Raw genomic sequence first — 17324 nt, 5'->3', positions numbered from 1 at the left:
GCTCAGGGGCTTCACACCTGACTAGAGTGGATGGCAGCTCAAGGCCAGCTAGGGAGGAGCAGTAGCAATTGCTGTGCATTAGGAGCCTGAACGTGCCAGGTTGGTGCCCAGGGGCAGGAGTTACACAGAGACCCCTTGGGGTGGATCCCACAGAGCCCAAGGTCTGGCTACAGCCATCAGTATTAGAAGAACACAGCCCACAGCTGTGAGCTCAGGGGGTAACTTAGCCTTTGGGACCATGGTTTCCTCTCTCTACCAACGGAATGGTGATGCCACCCATATCACGAATATACGCAGATGATGTGCTCAGTGAATAATTAACATGATGATTAATGACCAAGAAGTGAATATAGATAAATGTGAGTACCATGTCTGGGGTGTGGTTAGCACATGCAGGAGGTTCAAGCCATTCCATATGCACCCCCAACACTTGTGCACACACGCAGGTTTGCAACTTCCCTTTGGGACCCGAAAAGACAGATCCTTGTCTTAGTGCTGCCTCCGGGAGCTGGAGGAGTCTGCAAACAATGCTCCCCTCACTGGGAAATGAAACACTGCACTGCTATCCACAGGAGAAGGTGGTCCCCACTCCCACAGGTGGAATCTCTGGTTCTGGGCAGAGGTCCGGCCTCCCTGAGTCTGGGTACCCTTTCCCCTCTTTGAACCTTCAGGTTCCTTTGTGGAGATTTTTATTGGGCTTTTTCCTTTGTAGATCATTTTTGGTTAAATTTTTTTATTGGTCCAGGATCCACTACACTGGAGGACACAGCATGGGAACACTGCCCACCCAGCCCCCTCAATGTGAATGTTTCAGCCAGGCAGACAGGTCTACCTCTGCCACCTCCATCCTGCAAGCTCAGCAGCCCCCATTGCAGGCTCAGATGCAGCGGAGGTGACACACCTGGGCCCAGGCTGTACATCAGGTAGCATCAGGCTCCTAGAGTCAGAAAGTAGCCCAGCCCCATCTGCTTGCCAAGACAAGGGTGGTCGGGGACTGGAGCAGAGGTCACTTGCAGGTGGCATAGTAGAGCACACGCCCATTGATGTGGTCACGGATCTGCTCCACACGCTTCTCCAGCCCAGTCAGGTCTGCCGAGCGCAACAGGATGGCCTGGCTGCCCCGCAGCAGCTCCGACTCCATGTCTGGTGGGGAGGGAAGAGCCAAGAGGGGAGGATGGTTAGATGCAGGGACCCTGGCCCTTCCTGGGGGCAGCGTGAGCAGGAAGGTCCCTCCAGAGGAGCCTGGCCTCTAAGGTGTAGCCTTGCCAACCTGACTCCCTAGAGGCAGAGCCAGGAGGTCGCCTCCACTACCATAATCCATGTGCTCCTGCCCTTCACCTCTGTGCCAGGCTGACAAGGGGGCCACCACACCCAGATCCCCAGCCCAATGCCCTCGACAGCTACCACCCACCCAGGAACCATCAAATGGGCACCCTGGTATCAAGCTGGCCAGCTGATCAGAACCCCTCCCCACTTTCTCTCCAAAAAACACCACTGGAGATGGATCTAGTCCTCTCAGGTCCATTCTGCCTGCCCCTTCTCGATCACACAGTGGGGCCTGGATGACTGCAGAGGGCACAGGTTGGCTTGCCCCAGGCCCATGTCCTGGGTACAGGAACACGGACGGCAGTCAGTCCTTCAAGTTCCAAGAGATTTCCTCAGGTTAACACCTCTGTTCCTCATCTGATGTACCTGCTGAATCCCTGCCTCCCCTCCCATGCCAGACTTGTTTCCTGATGTGTGCACATTTATCAAGAACCCTTCTGCATGTGCAAGAGCCATCACCGGAAGGTGCATTTGCAGTCTGCCATCCACAGAACTGATAAGCAAGTCTTTAATTTCAGGCAAAGCATTGGTGAATGAGGCCAAGCCAGGCAATGGCCCATCCACTGGCTCTTTCCTGCCTCATCCTTTAGCCTTACATCCGTCCACTGTGAGTCCACCAACTCAACTTTCCGTGATGTCCACCTGGCCACCCAGTGGCAAACCTGCCAACCACTTTTGCTGAAATACAAAGAGTCTACACTTGTACCATTCACAGGACACACCAGCCGGCGGTCCATCAGAGACCACCTGGGTTGTGGGAACCACAATTCCTCTTTCTGGTGAGATGCCATACAAGCTACAATCACCCCTTTGCCATATTCAAAACGCTGAGAAGTTCCCTAGGGGGCCCAGGACCAGTCTGCTCTCCTCACCCGGGTGGAGGCAGCTGTGTGCAGCTAGCACAGGGACTGAGGCTCCTTCCGTCCATCCTGCAGGCCGGCCCCACCCTCAGCTGCTGTCCAGCAAGTCAGTCCCTGTCCTCTTGCCTCTTCAGTCCCTTCAGCTAATAACTCCTCTTCACCCCTCTCCTAGCCTGCACCCACCAGGCCCACCTCAAATATTACCTTTTCTGAACATTATCCACATTGAACACTTCCCTCTGAAACTATCTGTCCTCAGACTCCCTGAGCTCTGACTGTGTGTATGCCCCACCCGTTCACGGGCCACCTGATGCCACAGGTGTCACACATCTGGCAGGTGATGGGAAGAATGACTTTAGCTGGACAGTAAAGCTCTTCGGGCCAAGCTGGTGTGGACACTCCTACTTCCTCGCAGCCCCATCCCACACGCCAGGTGATTAGTATGTCCTGAGAGCACTCACACCCTCGGTCAGAGTGGACCTGAGCTGCTCAGGCAGGGACCGGCGTTCAGGGGGTGCATGCCTCCAGCCCCTCACCTCGCATCCTGTCCATCATCTCCATGGTCTCCCCAAACAGCTCCTCAGCTTCTGTCTTCACACTGTGAATCCGACTGCCCTGCTCGCCCAGGGTAGGACTCCGGCCCAACCGGTCTTTCAGCTCTGCATACTTTTGTTTTATTCTCTCAAATCCCTGAGAAAGGTAGCTAGCATGGGTTTGGTGTCACCATCATGATCATCCAAAATCTTAAAGCACTATGGCTCAAGCATTAGTATCACCCAAAACGTCATGGAATAACAATATGCCTCCCATTATTCACTAATCGGTTAGTCTCCCATCACATGGCCCAGGTGATGACTTAACATCTGGTCTGTGTTCCCTGTCTCCACTTCCTGTTCCTGCCCTCCCCACTCCACCACAGGCACAGCGCTACGCATGCAAAAGCAGGAATAAGAAAGCAGTCATAGCACCCGGACTGCATGCACGGCGCCCCAAGCCTAGGCTCCAGGACTGCACTTGAGGCACAAGGATAGCTCCTTCACTAATCTAATCCTGGCAGTGATGGAAGCCATGGAGTCTGGCCAGGCTGGGGCTGAGGAGACAAGCTCCAAATTCGCTAAAGACACACACGCTTCAGATGCGCTGCAGCCTGGGGAGATTCCACGTCCTCAGTGTCTCCAGCCAGCTACCCAGAGGCAGCCAGGGGAGGGATTCAGATGCCTGGCTAGCTTTGGGTTCACCTTTCTTATCCTTTTTCTTCTATATTATATGTGTGTTTGCACACACATGTGCATGTGTGTATTTTGCTGAACCCACTAAGCTAACCCAGAGCCTTTTCACTAAGCTAGAACTTCAGCCCTTTCTTTTTTTAATTTGAGACAGTCTTGCTAAATCACTAAGTTGCTCAGGCTTGGCTCAGACTTGTGAGCCTCTGGCTTCAGCTTCCTAGAGTGCCAGGGTTACAAGGGTATATGCTTTTGAATCCTCAGTCTCAAAGGTCCCTCCAGTTCAGGAGCTCCTGGCGGGCTGGGCATCTCTGGGCTGCTTGGCGCTCTCGGTACCTCCTGGGCACTCAGGGCCCTCTGGCTGGCACCCTCCGCGAGCTGCTGGGCCTGGGCTGCCTGTGCCCGCTGCTGCTGGGCCTGGTGCCGGAGTGCCTCCATCCGGGCCTGGAAGCCACCCAGCTGTTCTGTCATGCGCATCACCAAGCCTTCCGCTGGCCCCAGGACCTGCTGAACCTGGTGGGAAGCAGGAGGAAACCAGGTGGTAGGGGTCTCACCAAAAGCTGGCCCTCTTCAGCAGCAGAGTATCCCCACCCCAACCCTCACTGCTCACTGATGCCCAGGCCTCCTCCTCCTCCCCTCTGCTGCCCCTGTCCCGGCTTTTTGCATCCCCAGGAAATGAGAAAACCCCAGAGTTTGTAATCTACCTTCCTTAGCCCTCCAGTTCCATCAGTCAGGCCACCTTCTAGAATCTTCTGTGCCTGTACCTATTCATTCCCAGACTCGGGGAGGAGCCCAGGACACCTCACCTCAGCAACCCTGTCCTGGATCAGCCGTAGGGAGCGGCCGGTTCCTCTCATGGTGTCCCGAGCTTCCTGCAGCGCCACTGCACCCTGCCTCAAGTTCCCAACCACATCCTCCACCTGGCCTTCCACGGAGTGGGCACGGATCCTGAGCGAGGGCCAAAGAAGAAGGAGATCAAGGATGAGGGGACAGGAAGTCAGTATGTATGGGCTCCACCAGCAAGCAGCCCGGCTACGTCCTTCCACCCCTTCCCAGGGAGCGGCACCGCAGCAGCTCTGGCCTCGCAGGACCCCACGCCCCAGCGGGCACAGGTGTCACACTCAAGACACTTTCGGGCACAGTGACCCATATATGGGATGCAGGACTCTGCATGTCACTCCAGAGCTCTCCTGAGCTCCAGCCTCTCCCAGCAGTGGGGTTTGGGAGCAACACAGCAGCTGGGTAGGGAGATGCCAGGGACCAAGCCCACACCTGGCCTGCTCAGCCTCAGCCTGGAGCCTTCGGGCCCGGGCAATGTCCTGCTTGGTCTGGGTCAGCACCAGGTCCACGTTGGGCAGCCTGGTTGCGATGGCCTGGATTTCCTTCATCTTCCGCAGGACGGTGGCCGAGTCTGTGGGCAGCCACAGAGCCAGCACAGCCTTGCTGACCTCCTCAATGATGGCTGCATCTGTGGAAGGATCTAGAAAGACAGCCATCCGTCAGACTGGGGGAGCCACTCACATTCCCCCATGGAAGGCACCCACTCTGGTCCCTCTGCTGGGCACCCAGGGAGCCACTGCCCCCTCTCAACTTGACTGAGGGGTCCAGGCATTTCAGGGAATGACTCGGAATGATGACTGTCCCCTGCCCAGTGCTGTGGGGATGGGCAGTGTCAGCACAGCTGTGGCAACTAAGTGTGTGGCGCACAGGAAGCTGAGGGCTGAGAGGAGGCGGTAGTGCCAGACAGCTGGCACTGAACAAAGCCCACAGCACACACAGCTCCGCACAGCGAGCAGCAGGAAGCAGAGCTGCTGCTTTGGCAGAGACCCCTCCCCACCCCACCCCGGCTGCAGTGCTCATTTCCACACAGGCAGACAAGGATGCTCATTCTCTGCTGGAATGTCACCTTCTCAGAACTGTCATCCACTTACAATTGCCACTCCATCCGCCCTACGCCAGCACTCCCCACCCTCCCCTTCTGTGTTCTCTCCAGCGTTTCGAGACACCCACTTGCAGATGCTGAACTCATTCATCTCATTTTTATTTCTCCTCCCACTAAGACACATGCTCTGGAAAACAGGGACCAAGCTTAGTCCATGGCTATATCCTCTGGACCCAAGCACAATGCCTGTCACTTGGAGGTCCTCAGTATTAAGGAGAAAATGAATGATTGAAAGGGTTCCAAATTCTGGTCTCTCCCTTGCTATTCAAACAACTGTGGACTAGGCAAATGGCACTTTCAACCTCAGTTTCCTGATCTGTGAAATGGGACTAATGATCCCAATCCTAAAAGTATAATGAGAAATAACAAGTTAGCAAAAGCTTTTATAAACCAAATCTGACTTGTAGAGTAAGAGGAGAAGTACAGGAATGACATCTCCTTATCCTGTTTGCCTTTATAGATTCACCAGCCTGGAACAGTTCTAGAGGGAGCCACTGCCCACCCAGAAGTCTTGTTCTGGGCCTGAGCACCTCTGGGCCTCCAGACCCAGCCAGCTGGCTACACAGGGCCCATCCCAGCCCCCTGCCTCCCAGGAGGTGAAGCCATCCTAATCATTGCTGCCTTCCTCAGGCCAGCCTCCAAGAGCCCCAGATTCACTAAGACCATGTGCTTGGAGATGCAGCACTGTCCAGTAGCCCTCACCCAATGCCTACGCACCTTCCCGGCACCTATGGGTATGAGCACAGCCCCTGGCCCGGTGCTTGCTACACTCTGGTGCTTGCGGTACTCTGCAGGACATCAGCAGCGTGCCCTCTGAAGGCCCTGGTTGGGCCCAGTAAGTATTTACTGCTCCACAAACAGCAGGTGGGAGCTGAGCCCGCAAGTGACTTAGACCTAGCCTGAAATCCAGAGCAGATGCTGACCACTTGCCTGTGATGCTAGCACTCAGGAAGCTGAGCCAGGAGGATCACTGTGAGTTGAAGCCCAGCCTGCACCACACAGCAAGACCATGTCTCCAAAAAATAAAGCTAGGGTGACAGGTACCTCAAAGGTACCACGGGCACAGGGTACGGAGTGGCCACAGAGGGGCACCTGGAAATCTCTTGCAGAGCTCAGTGCTTGAGGGGACTCTCAGAAGGTGATAGGAATTAGGCAGCTCAGAAGAGGTCAGAGAGAGACAATCCAGAGAAAAAATATTACCCAAGGTAAGGGGGCAGCAGCGTGTCCACCCCACAGTGCAACAATGTGGGCCATCAACAACAGAGTGACGTCAAGGAGTCCTAATCCTATCTCCTCAGGCTGGACACCCTTAGGCAGGGTGTTTAGCATCTCTCTGCCTGATTTCTGATATGCGAAGCGGAAGGAATAACAGTACTTAGTTTGTATAGCCAAGTATGGTTCAAATTAGGTATCAGAACAGTACCTGCCTCAGTAAGTAAGAGCTCAATAAGCCTAACTATTAATCTTGTCAGTTCCATTTGGAGAAATGGTAAGAATAATGTCCCTTCCTCCTATGCTGTGACTCACAAACCAGCAGCAGCTAGTACGGCTGGGCCTGCCCACAGCCCAGTCTCTCCATCCCTGCTCCCTCCCACCCCTGGGACCATCGTGGGCCTGAACAGAGGCAGAAGGAGAAATTTCCAGCCACCCCATCCACCCTTCCAGATCGGGCCCTGTCCAGGTCAGTCCCAGATGAGCAGTCTTTTAGCCTCACTGGACTCAACTCAGGGGCAAGAGCATCTTCCCTGAGCATTCAAGCCCTAGACCACAGCCTTCCCCTTCCCTTTGTGCATTAGCACCTTCTCCACCCATCCCTAGTGAGGCCTCCCCACAGGCAGCAGGCCATGGACCCCCTGTAGGGGCCCTTGCAGCCCCTCTCCAACCTGCCATCTGCACTCAGGGGGCAGTTCCAGTCTAGCTGGGTGAAACCATGGGAAGAGTAGTAAGCTACTGTTGTTACCCTGAGCCCTCAGCTCACTCTTACTGGGCTTCCAGCCAAGCAAATTCCCCAGCAGGGACCAGAAATCTAATAATATCAACTCGAATTCCAGAGGCACCTTTAATTTTTCAAAGCACATTTTACATCCGTTATTCGAACCTCAGAATCATATACTACCAATCCTACTTGCAAGTGAAAGATGAGGTAAGGCTGAACAAGTCCAGGACCTTCTTGCACAGCTCTGCCCCACCCTGCCAGGTCCAGTTCTTATAATCATTCCACCAGCACTGGTGGGTGCTGGTGATTTAGCCATAGGAAGACTATAGCCATCCCTGCCCTCCAGGAGTGCACAGTCTACTGGGGAGAGATGCAATCTTTATACTTGGCAGTCAGAGTCTCAGCAGTGGGACAAAGGCCAGACACAGAAGGGGCGTGGGATGGAGAAGATGACCACAGACAGAGAGGTGAGGGAAGGTCTCACTCAGCAGACAATGCTCAAATCAAGACCTGGAAGACCAAAGCAGCCACCACAGGAAGGGCAAATGAAAGTGCCACAGCAGGCCAGAGACCACCTGTCATGTTCAAGGGCATCCAGGAAGCTGTGGAGAAAGGAGCCAAGGTCACACCCAGGAGATGGAGAGAGGCCAGAACCTGCAGCCAGGGAATAAGCTGGGAGTTCATCCAGGAGCAAGGTGAACCCACTAAAGGCTGCTAAGACAGGATGGAATGTGATGTGACTGAGATATTTTTACAGTGCTTAAGGCTGTGGTGCTGAGAATGGACCCAGGGAGGAGGCAGGGAGGTACGGGAACAGCAGACGGCCATGGCCACATGCCTGGGTGAAGTGGTGGCAGGTGTGGAAGTAGTAATGAGGGTTGGGAGAGGCCAGAACACTGGCCAAGGACAAGGTGAGGGTGGCTCACCCGTGAGGAAGTCCCGGACCTGCTGGATGAGCAGCCGTGTGCGTCTGACATCGTCCTCCATCTGAGAGCGGCTGGTGCTCACCTGGGTCTCCAGGCGCTGAGCATCGGATTGAACTTGCAAGGCAGCTTCCTCAGCCGCCTGGATCTGTTGGAACACACTGGGTCAGAAGGGGCTCGAGCCACTGGGCCTGGGCCTCACTCCTGCCTCCAGACCGAACTTCAAACCACTGTGCACAGTCAGGTTTGGCTCCAGAAGAAAGAATGTGTATATTAGGTCAAGGAAAAATAAAAGCCCAAACACTGGCTCCAAACTTATCTACCACTTGCTGCAAGGACTTAGGCCAACTGCCTTCGATGGCTGAGTCCACGGGCTCTATGTCCCCTCCACCACCTCCCACCTGACTGCCACCTGCACTGCACCTACCATCTGTCGGGTCTGCTGGAGCTGGGAGCTGAAGCCCTGCAGCTGCTTGGCCACCTGTCCAGCCATCTGGAGGGCCCCTCCAGTACTGGGGAGGGCACCCCTGCAGTGGGAGCCACAGGTTGTGCCATTGTCTTGGGGGCACAGCTCACCAGGGCATGCTCCAGGAGTGCAGGGTGCCTGCCTGGAACCTCCACAGACCTGTGGAGAGATGGGGTGTCCAAAAGGCTCCTCAACAACCACTCAGAAAACAGCCAGATGTCCCTATGGCAAATATGCACCAAGAACTTGGGTCCTTGGCAACTTCTGATCCCATGGCAAGAGGCACAAGGGTCAGGATGGGAGCAGTCAGTGATCACTAGGGCAGGGTCACCTTGAGGTACACGTGTGGCAGCAGCTGTGTGATACTTGGGGCAGGGCTCCAAGAAGTGGGCTCCCATGGTGACAGTCACCTTGTTGATGGTGGATGTCAGGTCAGGCAAGGAAGCCATCTCTGCCCGCAGGGCTGCAAGCTCGGGGGCCCCAGCAGCTCCCCCTCCTTGCATCTGCCTCATCAGCCCCTCTGCTTCTTTGCGGCTGTCCCTGAGCAGGCTCAGTGAGTGAGAGCTGTCAGAAACCTGCCGGGAAGCCTGGGATGACCGCTCGTAGGCTTCGGTCAGCATCTGGAAGGCCCCTATGGGAAGGAGAATGGTTCAGAGCTGGGCGTGGGCCTGGGGGAAGAGCAGGCAGGAGAAGGGGTCTTGCCATAGCTGTTGCAGTGCTGGGGTTACCTGCATCCCCTCTCCTCACCTGCAGGATCGGCACTGCTTATCTTTTCAAACTCAGTCCTCTTGTTCTGATATGTAATGAGGAGGTTATTGAAGCTCCTGCCCAGACCCTCTAGGTCTCCAGGGAGGGACAGAATCTCTTCCTCTAAAGGCACATCCTGCTGCAGGCCCTGAAGAGTCCGCCTGGGATCAGAGAAGAATTTGATATGAGATAGGAGGGTGTTTGCCTCCCCAGAACCTGGGTCAGGGAAAACGCTCAGCAGAGGGGAGAACTCCCAGGCTGCAGCGGATTTGCCAGGGCAAAGACTGAGACACGCTGGGACAAGGCCCAGCCCTCTGCAGCCCGGTCCACTGAACTCTCCTCGGCTTCCGTGGCTCTCCCCCATTGCCCATGGTTCTCCTCCCACTCCTGGCTTCAGTAAGGAGCACTGTCCAGTCTCTCTTGTTATGGCTGTGTCTAGATGTCCCCCCAAAGCCTCATGCAGACATAGGTGGAGCTTTTTCACAGGCAATAGGATCTGGAGTGTGTGACACTGGGACTGACTCATGATGCAATACTAGGACAGCACACAGGTGGCTGAGGGGGCAGGCTACAGACTGGTGTCCTGTGCCCAAACAAAACCCAGAGGTGGAGAAGTTGACTGGATAAAATAGAAGGGGTAGAAAGAGCTGTGGTCATCCCTGGTTGCTTTTCCACCTTCTGCCTGCCACGGACTGTGCCATGCCACTCTGCCTTGGACTGACTATGGATGGAAACCTCTACAAACTATAACCCAAACAAGCCTTTCCTCCTTTAACTTTGGGTGTCAGGTATTTTGTCTCAGCAATGAGAGAAAAGTAACTAAGATGCTTCCTACTTGGCTCTCTCCAAGCTGAGTGCAGCTGGAAAGCAACACTCCCAAGTCCTCTTCCAAAGCTGGCACCTCCCCACCAAGCTCCCCACCCCACTTGTCCTGCCCCTGTGAAGAGTCCACCTCCAACCTACAGCCTGTGACCTCTCAGAGAGTGTCCTTTCCCTGTGTTCTTTGCTCTCCACCAGCTTCCCATCCCCAACAAGCGTCAAACTCTCCACCGTTGGGTTTTGTTTGGGCACAGGACACCAGTCAGTGGCCTGCTCCTTCAGCCTCCTGTATGCTGTGGACAAACCACTGGGGTGAGATCAAAGTCAGACAGTACTTCCACAACCACCTCGATCCCTTACAACATGTACCACATCCCTCCTCTTTGTACACATTGGCTAACTCTGTGCGAGCTCTACAGGAGAAGACTGGGTCAGATTAATTTTAATTTCTCCACACCTTGTATAAAGTATGGCTCATAGTGCATTTAAAATGCATGAATAAATGAATGAATGAATGAATGAATGAATGAATGAATGAATGAACAAACAAATGATTTCCAGTCTTTGCTCCAGCTCTTCTGCTGCCCCATCTCAAAGGAGCTCTAGCACCCTCATGAGTCCTTTCAGGCTTCCTCCTCTCCAGCCTACCTTTTCCAGCTGCCAGTCACATACCTGGCCAGGCTAGCACATCACCAGTCCACCAGTCCAGGAAATCCAAACTAAGCATAGAAATTTCCAGAAATAAATCTCACCAAAAAGGGGACTCTGCCATGAGGGGCCTGTAGGTGGGACTGAGTCTGTTCCAAAGATAAACTGAAAGCTATTTTTAGCAGCCTTGCCTCCCTTCCCCAGAGTGCTAATTGAGAGTTGAGGATTCCACAGATAGCACCAGGCATTTGAATGAGCAACAAGTGTGGTTCCTGGCCCTGGTGGCTCATGGCTAGATGGCATTGCCTATCACTGCCTGTCTCTTCACCTGCAAACTACAGGTAATACCAGTCCCATTCCATCTCGCAAGACTGTCACTGCAGACAGAGCAGCCCTGCAAGCCTTGTGGGCTGTACCAGGCTGCAGGAATACAGACAAGTCCCACCCTTCCGCACGCTTAGCAGAGAGGGTGATTACCTGATGGAGAAGATGCTGTTGGCCACCTGGGCCATGTCCTGCTCTGTGACTGAGGTGCTACCCAGAATTGCTTGGATCTGCTCCATCTTGCTCTTGGCATCCAGGATTCGGGAGGCCAGGCCCACATCCTCCAGACCTGGTCTCAACTGCAGGCCGGCAGTGGCATTGTGGAGTCTGCTGAGGCGCCCAGCCTGCTCCTTAAGGCCTGAATCGTAGGTCTGGAAGCAAGAGTGGCAGGCCACACACACTGGGTAGCTGTCACAGTAGCCTCTTTGGCACTGGTCACAGCGGCGCCCAGTGAAGCCAGGGCGACAAAGACAACGGCCGGAGACCTTGTCACAGCCTGGATTCTCCGTCCCCCGAAAGTCACAGTCACAGGCTAGGGCCAGAAAAAAAAGAGTCAGGAGGTAGAGCTGGGGAGAGGAAGGTGTCCTTCATGTAGGGAAGGTCTGGCCATATGGTCTCCCAATGTGACTCACAATGACAGACTGCAGTGGCTGGAATAAAGTCATGACAACAGCAGCAAGGATAGTACCCCCACGCATAGGCATTGGCCCCAGAACACATCCAGGAACTCATCCACTCCTCATAGAGTTTGGTCCTCATCTTCCACTGTTATAGCAGAGACCCTGAGGTCCAGAGAAGCCAAACCACCTGCTGACTCCTCTAAGGAGGAGATGCACACGAGGGGAAGCACCCCATGTGGCACTGAGCGAGGTAGTGAGACCAGGACCGAGTCTGTATGCCGTGTCCCGTGCTCTTGGGGAGACAATGCCCACCCCCCGGGACTCACTTCCTGCATACTTGCATCAGCTGCTGGGTCAAGCAACCTCCCTTCTGGGCACAGCCTGGCCCAGGGCAGGAAGACCCATGGCACTAAACACACAGGCACCACACACATTCACACAGGCAGCCACCCCTGCTGAACCCATGCGCCCATCTCCATCCCTGCAAGGGTGACACGTACATCGGCATCCTGTGGCTATGTCACCATGGGTCTGGTCAGGACACTGGCGGATGGCTGCAGCAGCATTGCACGTCAGACCATCAAAGCCCTCCTGGCATGGACACTGCCCTGTGAACTAGGAGGAACAGAGCACTGTCAAAGGGCCCCTGCAGGCTCTGCATCCCTGGTGCAGGGATGTACCCCAGGCCCCTGCTATGCAATGGAATTCAAGGATCCTGTCTGTCAGCAGAGCTGGTGCTCCCCCACAAAACATGGGTTTCCTCCCAGAGACAAGCCTGGAACTCAGGTCCCGGGCCTCTCTGAGAGCCATGGGTGAGGGACATCTGGCAGCTCTCCTTTGGGAGAACAGGGTCAGAACAGCTGTCCTGGCAATGGAAGGGCCAGAGGACAGTGCCAAATGAGGCAGAGATGGAGCAGGCAGGACCCCTTCCTGCATGGCCACCGCAGCCCATACCTGGTTGCATTGAGAACTGAGGGAGGTGCGAGGGTCGCAGGCACATGGCTGGCAGCCCTGGCCACTGGCCAGCTTCCAGTGGTTGGGAGCACACTGATCACACCTGGGGCCCACCACATTGGGTAGACACAGGCAGCGCCCCGTCTCCTCATCACAGGGCATGTCCCGCCGGGCCCCCAAAATGCTGCAGTCACATCCTGCCAGAGAGACACCCCAAAGCAGTTCAGTCCCCCAGAACACACATCCAAGGAGGGGGCCCTGACTAGGAGAAACATGGGGCTGGACTTTCCCCGTGGACGATGGGGCTGGCACACACAGCCCTGTGCCTTCCTAGCCTCCAGGCAGCTTGGCAGTGGCCCATCACCCTTGCTGTAGCTGGCTCTGTCCTACCTTCCAACCCAGTCCTGTGCTGCCCCCTGCTGGACACTTGTGGCCCCGCACCTGGCGCTGGGGAAAACACAAATCTGGCCTCCAGGGGAATAGTGGCCTGACCCAGCCAGAATGGAGCTTCTCTCTGTGAACCCCTGAGGTGGGGCCAGCCTCGGGCTCCCTGCTGCCTCCCCTGAGTCACATCCCTGGGACCCAACCCTACTCACGGTGGCAGCCCTGCGGGTTGGTGTGAGTGAGTCCAGTGAAGCCCGGCTTGCATAGGTCACAGCGCTCCCCCTGCACATGCTCCTTGCACACACACTGCCCCGTCACAGGGTCACACGGCGCTCCTGGCACTGCCCCATCAGGGTCACATTCACAGGCTGAGAGATGGGAAGGACAAAGGGAAGCTGAGGGCCAGGCCAGTGTTATGAGCCCCGCTGGGTGGTTCAAAGCCTGACCTGCCACCAGTGGCCAACCTCACAGCCTCAGCCGCATGTTTAAGCCCTCTGTGCCTCTGTCTCCTCATCTGTAATGTGGGAAAATGGCGTAAGTCAGTCAACAGTAAGCAGGTGGACTAGCACTCGGCACATGTTAAGTACCACGGAAGTGCTTCTGCTATTTTTACTTATGGGGCAACAGCGATAAGGCAAACCCCGAGCCAGGCCCACTCAGGCGTTGTCTTTTGCAGTCCTACTAACCCTGAAAGATTCATTCCACTTTTTTGAATGTCATCCCTAAGGCAACAAGAGAAACTGAGGCACAGATGGTATGTTAAAGAATCTCAAGATCATATTGCGAGTAAGTGCTAGACATGGGTCGAATCCAGCCATAAACACATAATATCAGCAGGAAGTAGCCCCGCTGCTGTCCACATCCTGACCTTCTCCATGCCTTTGGAAATATAAGACTCTTTCATCCCAGAATTCTTGCTGGTTGGGCCTGCCTGAACCAGAGTACATCCATGCAGTCTGCTGGTTCTTCTGTGCGCTCTGTGGCTTTGTGGGCATGGTAAGCTGCTGTGACAGTTCTATTCTCTCGAGTTTGTACATTCACTTTGCTTCTTTGAGTATCAGTGATGTTCCAGTCACTGTGTTATGACCAGAGGGTATGACACAATCCCTGCCCTGGAGGAGTTCTCAATGTTCAGGGAAACAGAAAGGCCACAGTACAATATACTAGCAGCAATCATACCCGTGTATGATAATGAGCTCTCACTCCTCTATTTTGCCCAAGGGTTTTTTATATAACCAAAGAAAGCAAGCAGGCAAGAGCTGCATCTAATACTGACTTCCTTACCTATGTCCAAGTTAAGGGCTGTATGTTCAGTGGTTGACTCATTAATGATCCAGGGGGTTACATAATTTGGTTAATTAAAAATTAAACACTCCACAAGCCCTGGCCACATTCTTGCCTTCAAGCTCCCTGATAATTTGTCTCCCCAAGAGGAAGTGGCCAGAACAAAGGGAGAGCCAGGCCCTACGACATGCACGACTCCTACTCACGGATGCAGGTCTCCTCAAGGGGAGCACCCGGACGCCGGTTCCGGAAATAGTGCAGCTGACACCGCTCACAGTTCTTGCCTTCTGTGTGATCCCGGCAATTATCACACACACCTCCGTGCGCCCCCTGGCTGGCAGCAAACACAGCTGGGTCGAAGTGGCAGGTCTCCGAGTGCCCATTGCAATCACACCCTGGAAAAGTGGGGTCCCCAGCTGACATCTGACCAGCACCTTCGCCATAAGTTAGCTCATAAGCAGCTCAACTCGTGAGGTGTGCAGGGCAGGAAAATGGGGAAACTGAGGCCAAGGGAGGCTGTGTAGATTATCCAAGACTACAGGACTACAGGAAAAAAACAGTGTACAATAAGAAGCCAGGCCTCCAGACTTCCCATAGGGAACTCAGGAATGGTAGCTTTGCTGGGTTGAAAGGAGATGATGGTCTACACCCAGCCCTTCCCATCCTGCCACAGATCTCCTGCTGGGTCCCTGCCCCTGTGGGCTATGCAGACAAAGCCCCCAACTCTAAGGGACTATATGAAGTAGGAAAAGGGACAGCAGGAAACCAGGTAAGTCTGTAACAGGGTAAAGTAAATGGAGGGGTGAGAAGAAAGCTCTGGGATTACTATGGAAGCAGGAGACCAAGTCCCGGCCCTGTCAGGGCCAGCCAAGGAGGGCAGTGGGGGCGTCCTGCCCATTCCTCTCTCTGCCCACAAGCCAAGAAGGCTTACACTGCAGGGCTCAGCTCAGTTTCTAATGAAATAACGACAACAGACCCTCCCTGCATCCCAGGTAACTCCTGTGAGACACCAAAGGGCCAGCACCCAAGTGGTCACTAGAGGGAGACATGGTCCCAGGGTCCTACTTTGACACTCATGGGGGTCCTGGTCCTCCGCTGGTCTCCAGGGCTGGTTGTTGTAGAAGGGAGCACAGCGTTCACAGTGCGGGCCGGCAGTGTTGTGCTGACAGACACAGATATCATGGACCTAGGAGAGGGACAGCAGGTTGTCAGAAATCCAACAAAGGGATGGGCAAGGATGGGCCCATGGTGTCCCCTCGCCCGACCCTCCCACCCACCGAGGGGCCCTCCAAGGAAGCTGTTGCTGAGTGTTTCAGCCTTCACCTCTCCAGTGACACCACGACCGGTTTGACTTTCTTGGATCTGTGTGTATGAGCATTGCACCCAGTTGGAGTTATGGGTGGGCTTTTGCTGGAGAAGGGCTTTCTAGATGGAAGGGAGAACCCCTTCTTATTGTACACTGTTTTTTTCCTGTAGTCCTGTACTCTTGGATAATCTACACAGCCTCCCTTGGCCTCAGTTTCCCCATTTTCCTGCCCTGCACACCTCACAGAGTTGAGCTGCTTATGAGCTAACCTATGGCGAAGGTGCTGGTCAGATGTCAGCTGGGGACCCCACTTTTCCAGGGTGTGATTGCAACCAGTGGACCAGCAGGGGATGCGTGGGAAGCAGTGCTAAGCCCCACTTGCAGCAGTTGGCAGGACATGGGAGACGGGAGTGCGTTGCAGATGTGTATGTATGTACATGTGCATGTATGCCCACACAGGCCCTCAGCAGGCACCTCACAAGCTCATCCCTTGCACTAGGATAGCCCAGAAAGGCCCTGTTTGGTACACCAGGTTTTAGAAACTCCCTAGCTCCCTAGAGATTTATATTCTAGCAATCTATGACTAAGTTATTTGGCTAATGGGGCTCTTAGGATGAATTGCTACTAGACTCATTAAGATATAAAAATAGAACACCTATTGTGATTTAATTGCCTTCCAAATCAAGCCAACACCCTCAGCTTGGCATTTGAAGACCTGCAACATGTACACTCCGATCCCACCTCCCACGCCCTGCCAACAGCTGCAAGCAGGGCTTAGCACTGCTCCCCACACGCCCCCTGCTGGCCCACTGGTGTAGGCTTCTGGTTCTCCCTTCCATCCAGAACACCCATCTCTATTCACCAGCAAAACCCCACCAAAAACTCCAGCTAGAATGGCCACAAGTTCCATACAGTTCAATGCTGGTTGCACCTCACTGTCTCCCCCACCCTCTGCACTTTTTAAAACACTAATGCGGGCCCAACTCAGCCTGAACCTCAGGGGCTGGGCCACGAGGTGTAGAGAAGCAGAGACTAGTACTGCAGCCTCAGCTCCATCCTTCTGCCCTACAGCACACCGGGTCCCTCACCGGTCAGCCTCCATCTCAGCCCAGCTATGGCCATGAGGAAGGCAAGGGCGGGTCCCTCTGCCCTCAGGGCCCTGCTGGATGACCTGGCAGCATCCATGGACCAGGGGCTCCCAACCTAGGCAGTCAGAATCAACTACTTCTTCAAAACCCAGTAATAAAGTTAGAGCATCTGAGGGTGGAGGTCCAAGGAAGTCCTTTTAGTTCTCAATGAAATTACAATTTATAATAATGTATAGTAATATTTACATAATAATATTGCAAATTTTAACATAACATTTATATAAAACTGTTTTTTGGAGTTTTTTTTTTTTATACTGGGAATCAAACTCAGGATGTCACATTTAATGGGGAAGGCAAGCACTGTGCCGCTGAGCTAAATGCAAGTAATTATAATTTATAATAATTTCTACATTATAACTACAACATGTAACCTAGGTTGCGAAGTTTGCCCTTGTGCTCCCCTCCAATACCCAG

General features: G+C 54.3%; 1 protein-coding gene across 2 annotated transcripts in view; it reads right to left on the bottom strand.

The window, feature by feature from the left end:
- Nucleotides 1-716: 716 nt before the first annotated feature.
- Nucleotides 717-17324, bottom strand: part of Lamb3 (laminin subunit beta 3) — a 48000-nt gene continuing 31392 nt past the window's right edge. For both annotated transcript variants that reach the window (XM_023567129.2, XM_063240153.1), the window contains 15 exons: nucleotides 15522-15642; nucleotides 14663-14851; nucleotides 13385-13540; nucleotides 12789-12985; nucleotides 12335-12449; nucleotides 11368-11746; nucleotides 9424-9584; nucleotides 9087-9307; nucleotides 8638-8835; nucleotides 8214-8358; nucleotides 4682-4889; nucleotides 4216-4357; nucleotides 3746-3922; nucleotides 2723-2876; nucleotides 717-1143 (listed from right to left, as the gene is read on the bottom strand). In XM_023567129.2, coding sequence (XP_023422897.1) covers nucleotides 1007-1143; nucleotides 2723-2876; nucleotides 3746-3922; nucleotides 4216-4357; nucleotides 4682-4889; nucleotides 8214-8358; nucleotides 8638-8835; nucleotides 9087-9307; nucleotides 9424-9584; nucleotides 11368-11746; nucleotides 12335-12449; nucleotides 12789-12985; nucleotides 13385-13540; nucleotides 14663-14851; nucleotides 15522-15642 — 2700 coding nt within the window. In that variant the 3' untranslated portion in view covers nucleotides 717-1006. The remainder of the gene's footprint in view (nucleotides 1144-2722; nucleotides 2877-3745; nucleotides 3923-4215; nucleotides 4358-4681; nucleotides 4890-8213; nucleotides 8359-8637; nucleotides 8836-9086; nucleotides 9308-9423; nucleotides 9585-11367; nucleotides 11747-12334; nucleotides 12450-12788; nucleotides 12986-13384; nucleotides 13541-14662; nucleotides 14852-15521; nucleotides 15643-17324) is intronic.

Source organism: Cavia porcellus, unplaced genomic scaffold (genome assembly GCF_034190915.1).
Source record: "Cavia porcellus strain 051 isolate PalLab524CR breed Dunkin Hartley unplaced genomic scaffold, mCavPor4.1 scaffold_29, whole genome shotgun sequence".
Classification (NCBI taxonomy): Eukaryota; Metazoa; Chordata; class Mammalia; order Rodentia; family Caviidae; genus Cavia; species Cavia porcellus.
This window is presented reverse-complemented; position numbering and strand designations above follow the sequence as displayed.